Source organism: Phytophthora sojae (genome assembly GCF_000149755.1).
Source record: "Phytophthora sojae unplaced genomic scaffold PHYSOscaffold_13, whole genome shotgun sequence".
Taxonomy (NCBI): Eukaryota; Oomycota; class Peronosporomycetes; order Peronosporales; family Peronosporaceae; genus Phytophthora; species Phytophthora sojae.
This window is the reverse complement of record NW_009258127.1, coordinates 594,012-616,650: the sequence shown is the minus strand read 5'-3', so window position 1 is coordinate 616,650 and position 22,639 is coordinate 594,012. Positions and strand designations below refer to the sequence as shown.

General features: G+C 49.4%; 4 protein-coding genes across 4 annotated transcripts; 2 read left to right on the top strand and 2 right to left on the bottom strand.

Annotated features, from left to right (window-relative positions):
• Positions 1–3,851: 3,851 nt before the first annotated feature.
• PHYSODRAFT_306954 (hypothetical protein) lies at positions 3,852–6,791 on the top strand (the record flags this gene model as incomplete). Its single annotated transcript, XM_009539280.1, has 1 exon — positions 3,852–6,791. One exon carries the CDS (start codon positions 3,852–3,854, stop codon positions 6,789–6,791), a length of 2,940 nt encoding a protein of 979 aa, XP_009537575.1.
• Positions 6,792–7,149: 358 nt separating this feature from the next.
• Positions 7,150–10,023, top strand: PHYSODRAFT_529762 (hypothetical protein; the record flags this gene model as incomplete). The annotated part of the gene is made up of 1 exon (XM_009539279.1): positions 7,150–10,023. The coding sequence occupies one exon, from the start codon at positions 7,150–7,152 to the stop codon at positions 10,021–10,023; it is 2,874 nt and encodes a 957-aa protein (XP_009537574.1).
• Positions 10,024–10,195: 172 nt separating this feature from the next.
• PHYSODRAFT_529741 (hypothetical protein) lies at positions 10,196–12,023 on the bottom strand (the record flags this gene model as incomplete). Its single annotated transcript, XM_009539278.1, is given in 4 exon segments — positions 10,196–10,554; positions 11,398–11,492; positions 11,504–11,684; positions 11,720–12,023. 4 exon segments carry the CDS (start codon positions 12,021–12,023, stop codon positions 10,196–10,198), a joined length of 939 nt encoding a protein of 312 aa, XP_009537573.1.
• A 1,369-nt stretch (positions 12,024–13,392) lies between these two features.
• On the bottom strand, positions 13,393–13,800 carry PHYSODRAFT_288986 (hypothetical protein; the record flags this gene model as incomplete). Its single annotated transcript, XM_009539277.1, has 1 exon — positions 13,393–13,800. The coding sequence occupies one exon, from the start codon at positions 13,798–13,800 to the stop codon at positions 13,393–13,395; it is 408 nt and encodes a 135-aa protein (XP_009537572.1).
• Between the last annotated feature and the right edge of the window lie 8,839 nt (positions 13,801–22,639).

Here is a 22,639-nt window from a genome sequence, read left to right as displayed (position 1 = left end):
ATGGTTTTCTTGTATATTCTGCATTGGATCCTAGCGCTTCGCTCGTGCGGTATGCAGCAAGCTCCGCCTGAGCGACACTCCTGAATGAGCAGCTCTCACTGAGTGATGCTTGTTCATGTTATGGGTAGGTCGATAGGCGTGCCCAGGAAACTCGTTTGAGTTCGTGATAATGGTTGAAACGCTATTGCAAACGGCTCAAATCAGCTCGTCAAAGGCAATACAAAAGCTAAGTAACTTATCGGCAGCAGAACAGATATGTATATTATATCCTTATTACTTAGATTTCCTATAGGATGAATACATATTTCGGCCGCGTTGCCGGCATTATACATCGGCATAGTGTCGGCAGCAAATATACCTACCCCTAATCATGTTGATTGGCCTAAATAGGGATCTACCGGATGCTTATTCGCTGAAAAAACGTATTGGACATCTGATTGGGCCATGGCCGCCATACAGTGGCCAAGTCAAGTTCTTGCATGTCGGCACCGTCACGATATTCATCCATAAATCATGCTCTCTCATTGGTCAAAATAGAAATTCGCTTAGGAGAAAACTTCGCTTAGGACAGGAGCGATACGGTAGTGTGAATGTTGTTCGATGACATCCGCTGGGGGGAGAAGCAACGGATGTAGTCGTTCGATGACATCCAAAAACCTTCCCCAATCGGCAGTTCTTCGAACTGCGAATAAAATAAAATAAAATAAAGAAACATAAATAAAATTCTATTCAACGCGATCCTTCTATAAAGGTGGTTGTCGTCAACGATTCTGGAGTGGGTCTCGGAAACAGCGAGGTTACTGGGCTTAACCCGCCGCTAGGCCCGGGGCCCGCCGCCACCCGAAGGGTGGCCGGTGGGCCGCCGCTTTTTTTATTGGGAACAGTCGTTATTTGTTTTCACATGGGCAAGAAGGCGTCCGCAGCACTCGTTGCTGTGCGGGACGCCATCGCCCTGAGGAAGTTCCCTCCTGAATTGCAGCTTCCCGAGAAGAAAAAGGACTCACTTTTCTCCTCATGGCACGGCCACCCTACGCTCGCCTGGGCCCCGGAGTGCCTTCGCACTAGCCGCGTTCCAAAATGCGTTGTTGAGGGGTGTCTGTGTGAGCCAAAAGTGAAGGAGTATTTGCAGCGGTACGTACACGACGTCGGTCACAAGACTGTTTTGTATTATGCAAGGTATCGCTGTACAGGGCCTCACGCAACACGCACATTTTCAACTATCGACGATGAATATCTAGCATCATCACCAGAACTCTTGCTAGCATTCCCTTACCTTCTAACCTATCAAACGGGTGTATCACCGAGCTGTTTAACCTTGTTTATGATAGCATGCTAACGACAAGAGGCATATCTGGGGCAAGCAGCAGCGTCACCCGTTGTCGTCAGAGACGCTATTATGCTCTCTTATCGGTTGCAGGTGTCGAGGTGGAGAAGCGAAGGCAAGAAGAAGCAAACTATTCGCCTCCTATGCTAGTGTCATTGGAGCAATACATGGGAGCGAATGCATGTCTTGATGATGAGGCTCTTCAAAAGATATGGCTGACCCAGACTGAAATATGCTCTCGTTTGCTTGAAGCCCACATGACACAGTGCAAAATCAAGCGAGTGATTCGTCTAGATCATTCGCAAAAGTTTTGCAGCAAACTCAAAGTATTTGGTGCTCAAGGTAAGAAAGATCAATCAAGCGAGGTACGTATGCTACTACTTGCCCAAAATGAAATAGGTCAAATTGTTGCTCGTGGCCTGACGTACTCAGAAAATCACGCTTAAACTGCGGCAATTCTAAAACCTGTGGCCGCGCAATTAGCGTCAAAACCACTTGAATCTCGCTTCTGTATAACCGACCACGCCAACGGCACACGAAGCCTCATTGACAAGGTCTTCAACGGTGCATTGGTAGTCAAACAAGACCCTTTCCACGTCATCCAAAGGTTCACAGAGAAGGTAAAGGATCACGTCATGCGGGGATGGCTAGCGACTGAGCTGTCCTCTGCTATTTACACGGCCGACCACAAAATACGAGGGCCCGAAGAAATGGCTACACTGTTTTCAACCGCTCTGGGCAAGATTCCAGCTTCAAGCCTCAATGTCAAAGAGCCTGAGTGGCAAGGATGCATAGCTAGCAACCTGATACATCGAGAATGGCGGCAGGGTACGAGTACTTTCGACTAGTCAGCTCGAAGCAGTTCATTCCAAACTCCGAAAGCTCTTAGATCGTATTGTATCGTACGAAACGGGCCTTCGTATACTTGACATCTTCCTCTTGCAGGTAATTGCATGCAAATCATATTCTACTATATGCGTATCTAATGCTGTGGTGTCTAGCACAATTTGAAAGTAGGGGCCAAGTTCGGAAGAAATCCTGAATTTTTTGAGTTTGACTTCTTGACGATGTGCCTTGCTGCCGTTTTGGGTCGCGAGCAATTTCCTGCCTCTCCTCAGCTGGAGTTCATGTACGAGCTAATTACGCGCCAAGGTTCCAGTTTGTGTAATCCGTCGTATCGTGCTGGAGCACCTGCGAAGTTATGCGGATTCGTTTGAAAAAAATACACCTGGAAAATGGAGGATGATCTTCGAGGAATTTCAGCGTATCAAACCTGGGTCGGCACTGTCCATCAATGCTCTCCGCTGTCGCCTTGAAAATCGGTCCAAAGAGCGGAAGGTGTCACCAGCAGCTCAGTCCGATGCAGCTGCTCCCAATTACTCCGAAGAACCCTCTCCGCGCAAGAAGATGACAATCCAGACACAGCCAAACGCACCAAAAGACTCCCGCAGCAGTGATCAGCACAGGGGCGACGTCCCTGCGAAGCACTCAAAACAGTCAGCGTGTAAGAGCTGCTACGAGTTGAGACGAAGATGCGGTCCATCAGGCAACAACAAGTACTGTAAGTACAAAGCTCAGAGTGGGAAATCAATCAGTGCATATTTTACGTCAGCTTAGGAAGGCTCTACATGACCAACAACACAGAACAAATGAATACAACTGATCAATTAGTCCGCTTAGAACTATTAGACTACGGTAGTAAATATCACAGTACCTTAAGTGCAGCGAGCAAACCTCGACGTCAGGGCGTCAGGAGCCGAGCGCGCACGTCTGGAGCTGCTTGGTGTACGTGTTGAAGTCCTCGTCTGAGTCGAGGTACAACACGGGACAGTGCTTGCGATTCAGCATTAGCCGCAGCTAGCGACGGCACTCACAGTCGCCGTCGTTAGGCTGGAGGCGCCCTGTAGCGATACTTCCAACCAGGTTTTGCTATCCATCGTTATCTTGGCCATGCGCCTACATCATATAATAGTACAGTAACACACGTCATGATGCCGCAGAATAAAGCGATGCAACAGTGAGCTTCTCACCTTCAAAGACTTGCTACCCTCGGCCCGCCTTTTTCCTCGTCGCGACAAGCGTCTTCTCCTTAGCTTACATGCGTACGCACGCGTTCTGTGGCTTAGTAGCGCGCCGCCTCTCGTATTGTGGGGCATGCCGACGAGTCCGCCACTTCAGATATGCGGATAGATGTCATGAACCTCCCCGTGTGGGTTCATTTAGTTAAACTATTAATAGAGGGTGTGTCACTTTAGGACACGTCGGGACCCACGGGACATTATGAAGGACAGCTGGTAGATGGTCGCCGATGCTGGCATTTGGTGACGATTGGTCGCGGGACAATCCCGAGAATAGCGGTCAAGCCCCCCCCCCCCGGTTACTGCTATGCGGAAGTACTAAAACTGAAATAGCGGGCGAAAATAGCCCACGATTGACTTTTCCCATTCCCAAGTGCGAATTACGCCCTACTTAAGTATGTCCTCAGTGCAGAACTCCAACCGACCGAGTGGCGAGTTGGCGGCGGACGATGTCCTCGCCCGAATCAGCTGAGCCCAGTCCCAATAGAAACCCACCACGAGCCAGCACCACAACTCCTCCGCGGCTAGACCCTGGACCCCGACTACTCCTGCTAATTAACCGGCAGATCTCGTACCAAGCCTGCGTCGTTGTCTTCCTATTCCTCGGCACTGTGGCCTTCCTCACCCCGTTCAAAGAGTACTACCTGGGCAGCTACGTCACGGACCCATTCGATGAAGTCCGAGACGATTTAGTTGCGCGAAAACTCAACCAAATGGGCGTCGTCATCAGCGGCGTCCACTACTTCGACACGTTCGATCGCAAGGCGATCCCGCTCATCGACTTTGACACCAAAAAGAAGCTTTCCCACGACACGGCAGCTCAGCTAACATTGACGGACTTCCTCGTTCGGGCTAATGTCCGTCGAGCTGACCTGTTAACTGCGCTACCACCAGCTACGTTAGCCCACACGGTGAACCTAATGGTGGACGTGCTTGCACCGTTATGTGGACCGGCAACAGACTCGGCCAATCCGTGGGAGACGCCAGCGCAACTTCTCTTTGGCAACTATTTCCCGGTGATTCGGCACGAATTCTGTCGCGATTTCCACGATAAATTCCCTCGAGATCGATTCTTCAACAAGACATTGGCGCCATTAGATGCGAATTTGGCGACAATTGGCCACGTATCGCTCGGTCTCATCGCTGTTGTCAATATGTCCGAGGTGTACCTACGGCAGTTTAGAAACGCACAAGTGATACGGAAGATCATGAAGAACGTACAGGATGGGTTTATGGGCTTTGATCTCTCCGATTACACAGACAGCGTTGCGGATGCCATTGTGGATCGGTATGGTGAAGGGATGACGGTGGCTGAGGTGATCGCGCTACTCCCAGCCTCTATTGACGTGAATCACGTCGCTTTGGTCGATGTCCTGGGCGTCAGTGCGCTACTTGAGTATTACTTGGGGGCCCAAGAGCTCACGATGGGGAAAAATGTGAATGGAGAGGCTGCGATCTCGGCCGAAGTGACTCACGCGACTGCATCCTTCTTCACGTCGGATTTCTTGACTACTACAGTCGGAATGCACTACGTCTCGACGACTTACATGGCGTTATTCTGGCAATGTTCGATCATGCACACAACGATGGCCAAAGACATTACCGTGGATGATGTGGACGCCTCTGTGATGAAGGAGTGCGGGAGCAACCTGACGAGCAGCCTCCCTTCCTTTATTGCGAATTTGATGTTCCTGTTCCAGTCGAAGATAAGGGACTACACGACGCTGGACAACACGACGACGTACGCTCTAGGACGTCGACGCGAGTCTGATACCGACTACAAAGCTCTACAAGTTCCTGAGCATATCGACGAGTCTACTATATTATCCATCGACGGGTCCAGTTGGTCCAAGAAGAATACAAACACGACATCAACTACCACTTTGGCTAAAACCCCGTACGGCTATCTGTATACTCCAGACTGCGTCCGACTTGTGACAGCAGCGCTTCGACAGTCCGGCCGTAATGTACAGAAGTACCAAGCCTACCTGGGGGATGGACTGGGTAATTGTGCCTTTAGAGACTCCCAGGAGACGGAATTGCAGACGCTTTGCCGCTTATTCATGACTTCGGATGAAGTTTTGTTCCGAGACCTCGAAGGAAACCTCGTCCAAATCCCCGCGTGCTCCTCGCTCGTGACTTCGTCTGCAAGTGAAGAGGATCAGAATCTGGAACAACAAAATCTGCGTCAGATCGAGTGGTTTATGATCGACACGACCACTTTAACGCGACGAATCCGCATCACGGACAACACAAGTCGACAGATCCGGACTTTTCTACTGCTATTGAACTTGATCGGAGCGTCTCACTACGCTCTGCAGTACATCTACATCCTTAAGAGTATCTGGACTTTCGTCAGCAACAGCGTGCTCCAGCCCGTCGCAGAGGAACGCTCTCGTCTTGCGAGCTCGGATCATTTCAATATCAAGCCGACCCCATTGGTACGGCTTGGCATTCTCGAGCTTTTGATGTGCGATCCAGCGGATGGCGCTCTTGAACATCCTCTCACTATGGTGCTGATGTATCTCGGAGCAATTGGGTCTCTCAGCAATATCTTCCGATTGGGCTGCACAGCGGACCTCTCGACTACCGGAGCGGGCATCGTGATCTACTGCAAGCCTGCGATCCCAGTGAACAGCTTCAACCTCGTACTGACGACTCTAAGCAGCAGCTACTGGGTCATCCGCGTGACGCTGCAGACACGATCATTGGCAACGCGACTTGACCACGTAGTTCGGGACAACTTTATCCGTTTCTGGTTCATCAACGCGTGCGCTGTTCTGGTCATCTACTTCACGTGCAAAGGCGTCGCCGATCTGGTCTTCCAGAATCTGGAGTTCTACTCAGATCCCCATATCTTCGCAATCATTGCAGGTCTCGCGTTGGCGTTGGTGATCTCGGCAGGATTTGTCCTCGTTCATGTTGCCTCTACCGACGTTGACCGTTTGAAGGTACTTTTCCGACAAGATTCATCACGATCATTGTGGAAAGCTGCGAAAGCGAGGGCTACGAGTTATCGAGCGTTTGTGGGCAAGTGGAGCAGCTCCAACGATATTGATTCGGTGCTGTATCACTGCGCGTCTCCGCAAATTGCTCGACAATTGCAGATTTCCAGCTTGACAGAGCAGCCGGAGCACCGAAATTGGAAACTCGGCAGTAGATCGGGGGATCCCATGAAAATCGGCCTGCAGTCATCGTCCATTCCAATCAACGACTTCGTCGCTGCGCACTGCGCTACTGGGGCACATTTGCATCTACGCAGCGTCAAATGGTATCTCTACCCGGACGGACGAGGAGGCGTCATGGCCATGGAGCCCATACCAACTAAACCCAAGATTTACGCCGTAGCGGAGAGTACACCAAGTCCTACTAAGAACGTTCCAAACTAGAAACTTGCACTCAACATTTTATTATTTTTTTTGGAGCGGGTCGCAATCGTATGATGCGAACACGAGAATAGTTCTTCACCCTCACTGGAATTTTCGTCTTCGCTTCTGGGTTCTTCGTTCCCTAAAATACCTGTGACGCTAGCGCTGGTGTTTTGGTGGAGAAAACTATGCGAAGATAGCTCAATCAGACCCACGCGAGCTATATAACCCAAAATTAGTGCTGGCGCGTCCTTGTCGCTCTTCGCACAGGTACATTAGAGCGATGGCGGCTATCGACGGGAACGTCAACAGCAATGGAGGGGGTCAAGTCACTGTACACCGACTGTCTATCGATGGTGGCCCGCGGTTCTCACTAGAGATGCAAGACCAGCCAAAAGGAGTTGCCAAGCCATCTACCAGCCAGCCAATCCAGCTGAAAGACTATGAGATCTCGTACCAAACGTGCCTCGCGATATTCTTCGGCGTGCTTCTCGGAGTGAGCATGATCCCTCTGAAGGAATACTACCTCGGCAGCTACGTCACTAAGCCATTCGACGAAGTCCGCGACGAAATAGCAGCGAGAAAACTCAACCAAATGGGCGTCGTCATGAGTGGGGTGCACTACTTCGACACGTTCGAGCGGTCTCTGCTCCCTCTGATCGACTTGGAGACCAAGAAAGAGTTCTCCCGTTCTACCGCCGCCAACATTTCACTCACGGATTTCCTCGTCCGAGCCAACCTGCGTCGTGACGATTTACTAGCAGGTCTTCCGGCAGATTTATTGGCGACTCCCGTAGATCTCATGGTCGATGTATTGGCGCCGCTGTGTGGACCTGTGACTAGTTCTGTGAAGGCCTGGGAGACGGAGGCCCAGCTCCTGTTCGGCAACTGGTTCCCCGTCATTCAGCACGAATTCTGCCGCGACTTCCACGACCGGTTCCCACTCGACCGCTATTTCAACCACGCGGTCACAGCTCCGACGGACGCGAACCTGTCTGAAGTGGGGGATGTCACTCTGGGCCTAATCGCTGTAGTGAACATGTCAGAAGTGTACTTGCGCCACTTCAACGACGCGCTGGTGGTGCGTAAGATCATGAAGAACGTACAGGAAGGGTACATGGACTTGGTTCTTCCCGACTACACCAACGACGTGGCAGAAGCCATCGTGGGTCGATACAGCAAAGGCATTTCATTAGCTGACGTGATCGCATTGCTTCCAGGCTCGTACGATATCCACCACGTGGCGCTTGTCGATGTGCTGGGCGTCAGCGCTCTTCTATCGTACTATCTGGAAACTCAGCAGCTCACGATGGGGGTGAACGTCAATGGAGAGGCTGCGATTCTGGCTGAGGTGACGCATACTGCCGCTACGTTCTTCACCTCCGACTTCCTCATCAACACGATTGGGATGCACTTGGCGTCCACGATGCACTTGGCTCCATTCTGGAACTGCGCCATCAAGCACACGACCATGGACAAGGCCATCACAGTCGAAGACGTAGACGCTGCAGCGATCAAGCAGTGCGGACAAGAGTTGTCCCTCATCGTCCCAACATTCGCAGTGAACCTCATGTTCCTCTTCCAGAAGGACGAACGAGACTACACCAAGCTGGACAACACCACAGTCTACACCTTAGGCCGTCGGCGTGAGACTACGGCGGGGTACGTGGCTTTAACTCTTCCGGAAACTCTGACGGAGTCGCCGCTACTTGCGATCGACGGGACCGCGTGGACGAAGTCTCGCTCCAATGACACTCAATCTCAGCCGCTGACTACCCCCTACGGATACCTCCACACGCCCGATTGTCGTGGTACAGTGGACGATGTAATGAAGCAAAGCGGACGCAACGTTCAGAAGTACCAAGCGTATATGGGGGACGGCCTGGGTAATTGTGCATTCCGAGACTCCCAGGAGACTGAGCTCCAGACTCTTTGTCGGTTGTTTATGACGACGAATGAAGTTTTATTCCGTGATCTGAACGGCAACTTGATCGAGCTGCCGTCGTGCGCGTCGTTGATGTCCGCTGGGGCTTCTGAAGAGCAGCAGTTGGCCGAGCAGGAAAACTTGCGGCAGATCGAGTGGTTCATGATCGATACGACGCTCATCAACCGGCGCATTCGTATCCAAGACAACACCAGTCGACAGATCCGAACTTTCCTGCTCATTCTCAACTTGATCGGCGCCTCGTACTACGCGTTGGAGTACATCTACATCCTCAAGAGCGTCTGGATCTTTATCCGCAACAGCGTCTACCGCCCCGCGAAGGAAATTCAGTCGCGTCTTGGGACTCTGGACTCGTTCAACAACGACGCCATCTCGCTGGTTCGCATCGGATTGTTCGAGTTACTGCAATGTGATCCAGCGGACGGGGCGCTGGAACATCCGGGTACTATGGTGCTGCTCTACCTCGGCGCGATTGGTGCTTTGAGCAACATTTTCTCTCTCAGTTGCACTGCTCAACTGTCGACGGCTGAAGGAAGCATCGTCATCTACTGCACACCTGCGATCCCAGTACGAAGCCTCACGCTCGTGTTCACCACACTCAGTAGCAGCTACTGGGTCATTCGAGTGACGCTGCAGACGCGGTCGCTGGCCATGCGTCTGGACCACGCCGCTCGAAACGATTTCATGCGCTTCTGGACGCTCAACGCTGCGGCCGTTCTGGTCATTCACTTTTCCTGCAAAGTTGGGGCGGATTTGCTGCTCCGAAACGCGGAGCTGCACTCGGATCCGCACTTGTACGCGATCTTCGGTGGCTTGGCGGTGGCGCTGATCATCTCGACGGGGTTTATGCTGCTGCATTTGGCCTCTACTGATTCAAAGAAGTTGCTCGCTTTGGTGAGGAAGCCCTCGTCTAGAACTTTGTGGAGGGAAGTGTCTGCCAGGGAGTCGAGTGACCGAGCTTTCGTGGCCAAGTGGAGCACTCGAGGCCTCGACTCGGTGCTGTATCACTGTGCAACCCCTCAAATCGCCCGCCAACTGGAGCTGTTCGGTAATCGCCAACAAGACGACACGGGGCTGACCAAAAAGCTGAAGAAGTTCATGGTTGATCAGCCGAGTGGCATCAAGATGCACCAGTTCGTCGCAGTCCATTGTGCTGCCGGATCTCACGCTCACTTGAAAACGGTCAAGTGGTACCTCGAGCAGAACGGAACTGGAGGGGTCATGAGCGTGAACCCTGTACCGAAGGCGACGTCCCGAGTGGTATGCGCCACGGAGGAGACTATGAACACCGAACAGGATAAACCATAATCTGAAATACATTTTTTTGTTTAGGTTTTTGTCTATAGGTTTCTATGTACAATAAACAATATTATACAGCGTGAATGAATACTATTCCCCTCTATCGTGCTCGCTACACCTTGCGTTGACTGGTTTCGAGTTATCATCATTAATTGGGCCGACGTTGCCAATCAGGTAGACTTTAGTGGTACATCCTGGGTGTGAACACGCGTTGTGAACAGCCTTGGTGAGAACAGTCTGTCGCTTCAATGTGATAATTGTACTTCCCTTCCCACACAGCGTACCGGATGCAGCCTTCGCGAGAACACTGGGGACACGAGCCATGATCATTACACTTGCCCTTGATCTGGGCAACTTTGATACAACCAGGGTCGGAGCAGCGTGAACCACCTCCGTGAGTGCAGCATTTGCCTCTGGACACAGCTCGGTGTCTGCAGTCTGGGTGCGAACTTGGTCGAGTTCCGCAGTGGGCGATGCACTTGCCACCGACTTTGGCCAGCTTGTTGCAGTCCGAATGGGAACAGCGCTTACCCCTCCATGCTTGATGCACTTGCCCCCATACAGAGCGATCTGGGGGCAGTCGGGAACAGCGCAGCACTTCTTACCGCTAGCCGTCCGCCTCACAGTAGTAGCACCCCTCGTCTTCTTCACGGCCACGCTATGCAGCTCTTGAGCTTGAGCTTCCTTTGGATTGCTGGACTTCAATACTTCCGGTACTTCATTCAGCACAATAGTCGCCATTGAGTCGCTTGGTTTAATCGGCAGAGATTCGTGACCGTCAGCAGTTCGCCTCACAGTTGTGTTCGTCTTCGCCACGGCCACACTCGCTTCTGCTTCCTTCAGATCGCTTGTATCCATTGCTGTCGGTTCATCGTCCAGCACAATAGGTGCCGCTGAGGTGCCTGGCCCAGCCTTGTGATAGTTTGCAGCCGGCATCAGAATTTCTGTGGATGCCAAACACGAGCGCATTCGCATCCCGCATGGCGATAAACAAACACTCAGCGATATGCGGGTGGACTCCGACTGCACCATGAGGCGACGCAAAGCTTCCCGCTTGCTGTTTGCGCGCGCGCGCAATGTCCTTACATCCGCCAGGTACAGTACCATACCATGAAATATCCACCAAATTTTCCCCAGGACCTTGAAACATCACAAAGATGGCGGATTTGGACAGATCTCGTTGAGCCGAAGCCAATCATGGTCTTAGATTCCTGAAATATTAAATATTGACGTTACTAGAACATTTTGAAATTTCATCTTTTCCCCTCAAAACTCGTACACCACTTTTAGTCAGTTGCGCTGTGTCTCACGAAAAACTACGGACTATTTGCGAACTACGACTAAATAGCGTGAACGGTGTAAGTTAAGAAGTGCTGCTTCCACTAACGTTATGAGTAAAGCTCACACCCTTGCTGAGGGCACGCTTCGACCCTCCTTGCTCCGAGCATAGCTGTCCACCTCGGTGCTTGTTACAAAAGCTTGACTATACCGAAGCTCGTTCATGTACACTTCATGCCCACAGCAAACTCGGTGACGAGAGCACAAACCCATTGTATGAGCTCGTTTCGGACAGTCTGGATAGGAGCATTGCGCCCTCCCGCCATGCTTGTTGCACTTTCCTTTCGCAGATGTGTACCGGGTGCAGAGCACCGCGGACGCACACCATGAACCTTACACTTGCCCTTGAACTACGACCGTTGATCACAGCCTGGCTCGGAGCGTCGCGGGCCTTCTCCGTGTGCACCGCATTTGCCGGTGGAGAGAGCTTGGTAGGGGCAAACCGGGTGTGCACACTTCCGTGCTCCGCCATGAGTGGCGCACCTGTGGTTATGTAGAGGATACTTGTAGCAGCCCGGATGCGCACACCGTTTCCCTCCGCCGTGTTTGTCGCACTTGCCTCCTTGCTTGCTTCGAGTCGGACATCCAGCAACAGAACACCTTCTATGGCCTCTTTTCTTCGAGTCATGTACCTTATTTGCTGGTGCACTTGGAGGGCTTCGGGCTGCCATGATCTCCAGACCATCGTTCAGCAAAAGAGCCGCCGTTTGCTGATACTCTTGGGCCGAATCAATCGGCATCATGACTTCTGTTGATGCTGGCTCATCGCCAAACACGAACGCATTCGAATCCCCCGCTGTATCCAGCCTCCTCGAGACGTCGTTGAAGGGTCTCCATAACTTCACTTGTTCCGCAGCCACTCCACGCCTTATTCTAACAGTCGAGCGCAACACGCCGCCCGCTTCTCTTTGGCGCACAGACCTGTCGACGATTTTAGAGCACGGCGTAGATATAGCTCTACTTCTAACTGGGGTTAACCCCATTTGCTGGGGCAAACGCGAAAAATGGTCCAGTCGAAGCAATGACAAACTGGTAGAAATCCCTTTATACTGAGATAGCATGTGTACCGTAAGGTATGCTGCTACGCAGCCGGCACAGGATTAAATCGGTGTCGCATGAAGCCGTGCGTGTATCGCACCTGTTTAAGTATCCATCATATATTAAAATTTTATGAAAGTAAACTTAATAGGTCATCTAAATAATTATCTAGTCGGTCTCTATCGGTGAGGAAGCATCAATCGCATCATCAAGTTTCATTCGTACCATTTCCCATTCTCACGCCCGACCCGAAGACGCAACACCAGGACGAAGTTACAGCACGTGGCAGGGCGCTGTTGCAGCTAATAGCTTGCTTGTATTTGATTATTAACAGCGCGGAGGTAAGAAAGTAAATTGATATTATCGCAAGTGGGTTATTGCGCTAAGAAGCTGCTTATCTGGTATTTCCTTATCATCATACCAAAGCACGTTGTGGGGGACAAGCAGTTCGTTCTTGGGTTAATGAAGGCGAGCCTCAGAGAGATCCGTGAAGTGGATCGAGGCGAGGCAGCCCTAGGGAGTGGTTGAGGTGGGTTTTTCAAGAGCTGATGAGCGCCGCCAGCGTGGTCTGGTTGCTGCTGATCGTTCTTGTTCCGGCGGCGCCGACTCTTGAATGGCCAAGACGAACTGCTGCGACTACACTACAGCCAGGTTCGGCCGGGGACAAAACGCGTACCAGTTTCCTGGTACCCGAAAACCGTCAGCTTGAATGGCTCCTATCCTACTCGCGTGGCCGACCGGGTCTTGTACTTGGCATCGCTGAACAACGCGCTTTGTCCTGCTCGAGGAAAACTTACAGGAAATACTGCGCTGTGCGTATATCTGTCCTGTTTTATTTTCGCTTTCTCAGCCCCCGCGAAGCCCTAGTTCAACTCTACCCCTTGTTTAGATAGATCCTCATTTAAGATATTCCCTAAACCTTCGTATGAAATGTTCACCCGTCCGCTCGTGTATCTCTCGCCACACCTTAGGGCATTAGGTGCTTTAGGACAAAGACTGCGATCACCGAGCCTGATACTGCGAGTGAAGCCACTGCCAAGTACATTCGAATCTTGAGCCACTAAGGCTGGGCATCTTCTTTTGCAGATATGCCGTCAGCTTGCTCATCAGGGCATTGCCAGATCTTTCTTCTTCTTCTTCTTCTTTAACGCTGGAGTGTTGGCTGGGTGTGACTGAGCTGGAACTTCTCAGCTTTCGGACTTCGGGGTTGGACACTCCGACGTGTATCTTGGTATCAGAGGGGTCAGTGGATTCGACGTTTTGCTTCAGAGGTTCAAGTCTACGGCTTGAGCTCATTATCTCGTCGGTTGGCGACTTGTCCTTACGAAGCTGGGCCTTAGCGCTGGCGAGATCGACGAAGTTCAAACTGAAGGCGAGCATAGCGAAAAGCAGGAGGTTCACCAGGCGCATGGTTGGAAACTCTTGGATAATAGTTGTTGCCTCAGCGGGATGCACGGTTGGAAAGTGAGACATTGAGAGCGTGGAATCAGCAGAGGATTCAACTTATATCCTGCGATAGGACTTCACGGTCAAACATAATCAATTGGACTGCAAACCTTGGTCGGCTGCGCTCACAGATCGGACTGGTTCTGTAGGAGCCTGTGCTGTTCGCCACCACCGCAGGACGGACGGATTTCACCCGCGATGGCCACGTCGTGGAAGAAGGCCCCCACGGCGACCTCGTTCAGATCGAGCACGGTTTGTACCGGAAGTTATACGAAATCCAGGAGACGAAAGCGCGAGAAGCAGCAGAAGCAGCAGCCCTCGCACTGAAAGAAGCAGAAGCTGAAGGAAGGAAATTACGTTGATTAACTAGTTGTCGATAACCGGTCTGCTAGCTACAAAATAACTGAAGTTAAAATAAAACTGAATCCGTGGAATCCAAATCCGACAAGGAGGAGGTAAAATCTCCGCGGTGGGTTTTTCAAACCCCAGACGTTGAAGTACCAATCCCACTAACTCTGCGTCGATGTTCAATTCTTCGGAGTGACGATAAATGAACTGGCAATGCCTTTGAAAGGAAGCGATCAAACTTGGTTGCTGGGCTTCCGTTTCATGGAAGTAGATATCATTGCGAATTCGCCAAGTAGTATGGAGCACAATAGCGGTATGTACCCTCCAAAGCAGTAGCAGTACTTTATTGTGCCATCTTCAGTCATTTTGTATGTCAGACAATTTCGGAAAAAGCAACAGTCGCCATTCCAGATCAATCTTAAAAGCCTGCCTCCATGGTGCCCAAAGGCCTCTCCACATCTCCGCCAGTCTAGGGCACGCGAAAAAACAATGTTCGACCGTTTCAATCGCTACGCACTCGGATCGAACACAGACTCCTGTACAGTCGGGTTTAGCAACCTCAGAAAATACAGTCGTGAGCCCACGATAAGGTCCCCCAAAAACAGTCTGAGCATCACATCATGAATAACAGGGATCAGACACCGTCGCAGCGATATCATTTCCGTTAGCGTTGAATGAACGAACGCCGGTGGGCATCCAAGCCTCACCAATGGGTGAATCGGTGCTTCCTTCTTTGGCATCAGCAGTAAGTTCCAATCTTGTAATCGAAGAGTCGGAAAAAATCGTGTCCCACTGGCAGCTACTACTCCGTACGATGGAGGGGCAGCTCCACGAACCACCACACTCATCCCGCCAGCATCAGGGTCAGGTAGCACGCGATGAAAAATTTGTGACAGCTGATGATACAACTTCAGAATATCTCTTAACTCCACTTGCGTTCCGAGCAACGATTGCAACTTGGAGCACATAATGTCAAAGAACTCGTGCACAGTGGGCCAACGATGAGAACTATTCAGAAAATCGTTAAGACACCACATCTTTTGTCATGCAACTACACGACAAAGGCAACGGAACTTGATTGTTCCTGTTCCCAGTGGTTCGCGATCACCATCCCGAGGATGCCATACTTGAAAAGCTGTTGATGTATTCCACCAAATCGGATTGAAAAGTGCATACTGAAGTTTCTTTGCCCTGGTGTACCGTAGTTGGTACCGGTTCGGCCATTTCTGTCGTCGCCGGTCTTGCAACAATTTTCTCCACCAGAGCGGGAGCATTGTTGCCTTTTATCTTGACGGTTTAGGGGGATCTTGAAACAGGAAGTCTCCAGACCAATTACGCGAGAAAGCTCCATACCGAAGTCTTAGTAATTCAGCAATAGGTCGATACCAAATCAATACGCTTTCAGTCGTATGAGTGTCTACACCTTTGCCCAGCCTTAGTTGTCTAATCCCCATCCAAAGTCGTCAGCTTTTATTTTGGGTGGGAGCGAGGTACCCGAATTAAGGGGTACCACTCTCCTTAGTGCAAGCGAAGTCGTCTAATCCGCAATCAAAGTTGTCAAAATTGACGAGAGCCTAACGTGAAGTTCCCGCTCGAAAGCGTTCGCATCCTCCGCTGTCTGCAAGCCTCGCCATGCGTCGTCGGCACGTCCTGGCGTCTCGAACGAGGCCTTGCTTCGCATTCCTCCTCGGTCGCAACCAGGGATTCGTAGTAATAACAAAATATTAATACATATATAGTAATATATCGATATTAATATCCCGGTTGTTGGTATAATAATACTAGTAATATAATACCGAAAGATTTGTATCGATATTAATGCGATATTAATAAAATGACCAAAACAATATACCCACTACCAGCTACCACCACTACGGGGACAAGGATGGAGACCGGACCTGCGAAGGAAAACGTATTCAAGAAGTAGAGCGCTGCGGATTTCAAGCTGAAGTGGTGGTAATAGCGCGCAGATAGAGTACTTCCGAGCGCTTGATGAAGACATGCGCGATGCAGAAATCTCAGGGTCTGCTTGTGGACAGAATCTGTTATCACTGATAACAGATTCTGTCTGATAGGGCGGGTTAGTGGGCAAGTTAGTTTGGTGCTACGCTAGCAAGTGGTTGGAAACCGGTCGCTACTACTTTAATGCACTTCAAAGTTGTGTTGAGCTGACTTTTATCAAGCGTTATAATGATCTTAACAACCTGTGAAGTAAGATATCGTGTTGGCCTTAGTCGCAGTACGAACGTAACTTTCTATCCAGTAGCACAGGTATTAGTGTTCTCCATATACACTAACTGTAGAGTTAGCTGTACGTAACAGTTAGTTAGCGTGTGTTCCCCAGTTCCGCTGTTTCTTTCCGTCGGATTGAACGATCCGCCAATCGAGAAGCATTCAGCAGATTCCTCTACCCGCTAAACTGGTTGAGGAACACGTTCGCCGCCATCCACTACGTCCGCGAAATTGCACTCTGAAATTTTAATATAATTCACCATAACATGGCTTCATTTTTTAGATAAAGCCACCTATGTTATGGTGGAGGGTGTGTATGCAATTAGGGGTTCACCTGATTGCATTTTCCTACGTCAAGCCCTGGGGCTCATGCTACATGGACTCGCGCACTTAAATCGTTGTCGGACTAGTTATCATACTTATCGTCGGCGACATCATATCCACAGCAAGTTGCGTGCTGTTTATCAGGGACTCTATAACAATTTGACAGCCGGCGGCTGGGCCGTTGTGTCCCGGTTGCACGAGCCGCAAGTGAGTGTCGCGTCCGTGACCGCGTTAATCCAAGAGCTTCTTGGGCGCCATCTACAGGCTGAACCCGAAGGCCGTCGCGTAGACGGCCGTGTTGTGTACCGGTGAGCCCCATAAAGTGGTCCTGAACGTGGAATCCGACGCCGATAAACTGCATGTTGTCTGCTCGACGACAAACAGCCACGGCTGCATGACGACGCTGGGCGTGATGCTCCTGTCCTAGCGACCGCAGCCGGTATATTGGTGCGTTTACACACACGAAGGCCTTGAGACAGCTGCAACCAGGTTCACCATGGACGAGGTCATCTTGGCGCGTGCACGAGCGCTTCCATCTCTCTCCTCTTCAGCTTCCGTGGTGGGATACTTTGCCTGTGCCGGCCCGGCGAGTGGGCAAAGTAAAATCGTACTTAATGCATCAAAATTATTAATACTTATTAATATATTAATATTTATATGAGACTAAATCATGTAATATATTAGCAATAATATATTATAGTCCGATGCTGAATATTACTATAATATAATAGACCAAAATCTGCGTTTATACGAACCCCTCCCTTTTGCTTGCCAAGAGTTTGCTATTAAGCTACATTCGCGTCACATGCAGCTATTGCAACATTCAGACGACATTCAAACATGAATTCGTAGTCTAAGGTGTGCATTATTATAGTAACATGCTCCACAGAAATAGACAGGGTGTGTAGTAATATAGTACTACAGTAGTAGATACAGCAGCACTTCCAAAGATTTACTAGGATAAACTATAGTATCCACATAAGTGCGATTCACAGCAAGTACGAAGTGAGAACTGACCGGATACGATTGATCTCGGAATCAATTCGGCGGAGTTGGAAGTAGATGGGTGTCGCTTTGTAGTTTGCTGTTATACTGTTGCGTAGTCTACTGTAGAGTCGTGTGCATTTCGTAGAGAACTTAAATAATAATGAATGAAAGTATAGGATGGAGCGCGTTTCGGTGGTTCGATATCTTCTCGGTCATCCATGCCACGGGAGCCCAGATCGACAGCAGGAGTCCTATTCAAGCCCATTGCAAGCTAAAGTGTTGGGATTCAATGCCAGTTGCGGGCACTCTACGTACTGGTAGACATGGCCCCGTCTGTATTACGACCGTAATAATACAAACTACAACTATAGTGATGCAGCTAATACATAAGCCAGATAGTGGTGCGCCCAGTAGCAATACAGTAGGCATGGGGTGCTGTATTAATACCGTATTGAGTATTACCACTTAATGCGAAGCCCTGTCTATGGGTCATGGCTCGGTAAATTCCAATATCCGTAAGAAAAAATTGCAGTAACTTACGGGAATAACTTACTGATACCCCGTCATCAATTTCGTGCAATAAGAAATAGGAAGTCTGGCACAGAACCCTACACAATTTATGCTTAGTACTAGAATAGCAGCATCCTCACGGCGAATTTTCGCCCCGGTTGCTAGAGGGGCATTGCTTCGGAAAATGTTGTATCTTAGCTTCTCAGTACCGCCCCCAAGTATCCTATACACACTCATACTTTTTACCAAATTGGTTTCAAAAATATATGCACGAAGTGCCGGGTTTGCATCAGATTTTATTAAAATTACCGGGCTTGGAGTTTAACATGGAAAACGGTATAGGCAGCACGGGGATCGATGCCACGAGCAAGCGGAGCGAGCACTGGTAGACAGCGCGCGTGTTCCCGACGTTGCACACATGCTGATCAACTATACTTGCATGTCCGAGTCATCTGTCGCCGCCATAAATGAAGACAGGAAAGAGGCTTGACGTAACAGCAAGGGATCTCGTGCCGCATCTGGTAGTGCCGTCGTAGCTTTCGACGTCTTTCAACCGTAAATCAATGTATAGTCTTTTGCTTAGTCCTGGCTTCCATGCTACAGTAGTAAATATACACTTTCCGAATCATTATAAGTGGCTTTGGCGTCGCCACCGTTGGCCGCTGAATGGATTGCAACAAATTTCCGGTTGGACATCGTTAAATATCCCCCACAGTACCAGGCTAAATCGTGCTCGAGCATTCAGCAAGCCAATATATCAGTAAAATTGTAACTCATGGCGAAAAATTCAGTCACATTACATTCAACAACCACCGGTATGCACATTTGCTCTTACATTACATTAATTTAAAGCTCATTGCAACAGCGAGACCAGCAGTGTGCCCCCCAACACGTAAGTGCTTCTCACAATAACACGAACTCACTGTAAGTGGTTTAAAAGAGCTTCAAGATGAACGACTACACGTCTCACTCCACATACATGTTCGCCAGATTCACTATACAGTAACAAACATTTAACAAACGCTAGTATTAGCTATACATTTGGCGTTTGTGTGAACATGCAAGACCAAAAGTTGGTGTCAGAATTGCACATTGCTACTTTAACTTGCTCAGGAAATAGCATTTTGGAGAGCAACGACGTCTTACTTCCTGCGCAAATGACAATACTTCGTCTATTTTTCAAGGTTGTCAGAATAATTGGGGACGAAACCCCCCCTATAATCATGAGACTCCGTTTTATGGAGTTTTTACGTCTCTTATATACACTCCGCTTTACTTTTTACATTAATTCTGCGAATGGGTTAGGGCCACAATTAAGAATCGCTCACACGGGGACTAAAAAATGAAAAAATACCTCGGTTAAACAACGTTTGGATGCTTATCGGAAGGTGGTATCGGCACGGATTTTTTTTAGCTGAACCGACGTCACTATCTTTAGATGCCATAAAACCAGAGGGTCGAAGTTATGAAACAGCAAATTCGACCGTTAGTATGGAGGACATCAGAAATAGACCTAAACGTGACATTTTACCCTTATTTGGACCCGCTTAGGACCCTTTATTAAGCCTATTTGCCTTTCAAACCTTATGCTGTCGTAAGAAGGGTCGCTCTGCGGCCGTTGGTAAGAAGTCTGCGGCCCTTCGGGATCGCTTGACCAGCGCACAACAGAGAGCCCAAGCATCAACAAGCAGAGCCTCAAGGAAGCGCCAACGCTACGCCAAGTAGCAAGCAGCTTTGCATGCTGAGGACCGGGTACTGTCGAGCAGCAACTTCTCTAAATTACATTGAAGGCTATGCGCGGATGACGAGCTGGACGATGAGCTGGGGTGTACGAGCCGGAGTCCGTGTCGGTGCTTCTTGGTAGCAACAATGGCTCTCTTTTGGCCCGTTCGAGCTCGCCTGCTACTTCGCTTTAAAGAAATCAGACAGCTCCAAGTCCTTCCTGCACGCTAAAGGCGCCGATTATTTGCTCCTTTGTAGTCTGCGTTAATTCATTCATTCATTGCGTTGCTCATGAAAAGATGTTCGACTAAGCAAATGCATTAGCCCACTCAATTACAGTTCTGTTGGGTCGATCTCGGGCGTCACAGCTCTGCTTTGATACCCTACATGCATGTGTGATGATACGATATCGGGCTCAACTACATTATTTTGAGCTAGTTATCGTTCATTATATATGTTTCCTTATTGCGCTCAACGTGCATGAGGTTATCTACCTACGCGTGCAGACTAACAGCTTTGAACAGCCGTGCATGTCATAGTCGCGGCAGCAACATTGGCCATTGCGGCTGGGTGCTATTACACTTACCTAAGTAAGTAAAATACAAGTGTTCTGGCATTCGAACCACAGGTCAGGTGTATCAGTCTACCGTTAATAACAACGTATGTATGTTGTTTGCAAAATAGCCAGCAAATCGGGGAGCGTGAAAGGGGAAATAAAGCGCTAGAATTTGCAAGCGGCTTTGTACTCAAATTCCTCAAGTGGGGACGTCGTCCAAAACTCTGTGGTCAGCATAGTTTTGGGGGTCGACCCCTAAAGCAACATGAGCGCAGCGACCGTGATGCTCCGCTAGTATTCCAAATGTCAGGGCAAAAAAGAGAATTCTCCACGTTTTCTTCACAGCTACAGAGCATACATCATGGCTATTGTCTCCACTATATGGCACGTCTGGCCTAGTCACCGCTTTCTGTATCATGCCAATCTTCGTAATCGGTTGCCCCCGCTGCTGCAGAACTGTGTGTAGCAAGCGATTTATAGATTTCTTCAGTCAACGATTCTAGTGCTGCCTTCTTGCTTCCGCATGAGTGGTTGGTAGTGGTTTGCGGTAGCATAATATAGCCTTTGGATTTAGACTTCACTGCTCCATGCCAGTTTTGCCAAGGATCTATCAGTGCACTGACCGATACCTTGAATTAGGTTATCTATGAATAACTGAATCCCAACGACCCTTCAGTACATTGTTTCGTACGTTACCGGAGACTTTTTACGGAGCTGCCTGACCACTCATATGTTTTTTACGGCGGGCTCCACTTTCATTTGCCTCCGTTACCACATTTAACCGGAGTTTAGCCACCCCTTGAAAAGGGTTCCACGGTCCATATGCATAAATCGCCGGTCGTCAACTCTTACCTTAAACTTCAACGATTAACGCAATCGTTTGTTTGCTGATACAAACGGGGCCGGTTCGATAAAAAGTTGACCTCAGTTTAATAACTTGTTATACCTTCGAACAAGGTAACATTTGAAGGGTCGCGTTTGGGTGCCGTTCAACATGAGTTCGTGTGTTCTTAAAAAGTGGTAAAACTCGATCGAAATCGCCCCCGGGCAGGCTATGATAGTTCATTTGCCCTACCCCATTCTCCATTGTAATACAGGGGTTCATAAACTGCAGTAAAAAGTACCTGTAAAAAGGGTAAAAAGTATTTATGCACATTTCATTATAAGGGGGGCTATGCCCCAACAACCACCTTCCATTCATTCGATGGCAATTGGTCTGCAAAAGGAGTATGAAAACAAAGCAAAAGCAGCGACTAACAATGAGTCGCTGACATTTACTGTGAATATCTTACAGAAATCGAGTTCAAATGTAATAGAATGTGAAAATACATATACTAACTATCCAACCTTGTGTTGTATCTGAATTCCAGGCGCAAGGAATCTGATGCATGCGTTGGTGAGCGTAGGATACTTGTACGGTGATGGATAACCGAGGTAAGCTATCCACACGGGTCCGGTGGTTTTGTTCTATTCGCCTTTTGCCCAACTCTGTATTTGGAGTGGTGGCTACATTAGTGGAGAAAAATAAGAAAATAACACCATTATTAATTGGGGAGGGTCGGAGAGTTCAATCAATATCGTATTGCATTTTGCTTAACCCATAGTATGGGTAAAGCACACCCCTTTGCTATGGGCACGCTTTGTGCATCCTTGCTCGGAGCATTGCTGTCCGTCTCCGTGCTAGTTGCAAAAGCTTGAGTTTACTGCAGCTCGTTCGTTGCACCCGTCGAGCACGCAACTAACGCGATGACGAGAGCACAGGCCCATTGTATGAGCTCGTTCCGGACAGTCTGGATAGGAGCGCTGCGCCCTCCCACCATGTTTGTTGCACTTTTAGCATACCGGTTCAATCGGCATGATGACCTCGGTCGATGCCAACTCATTGCCAAACGACGCTTTAGTGCATACTTGACGCTCAACCTTCAACTTGGCACCTCATAAATTTGAGCGCCACCGTTCTGGGTTAAATCAATTCTCTATCACCAGCACTACCCTATCCATAGCTGCCACAACCATCGCTGCCTCCGAATTCAATACTTCTCGCACACAAGTTGTGTACAACCACCTCAAGTTGTGATTTTACACTGTTAAACGAAGGAAGCAAATGGTTCGGTCTGGAGAAGT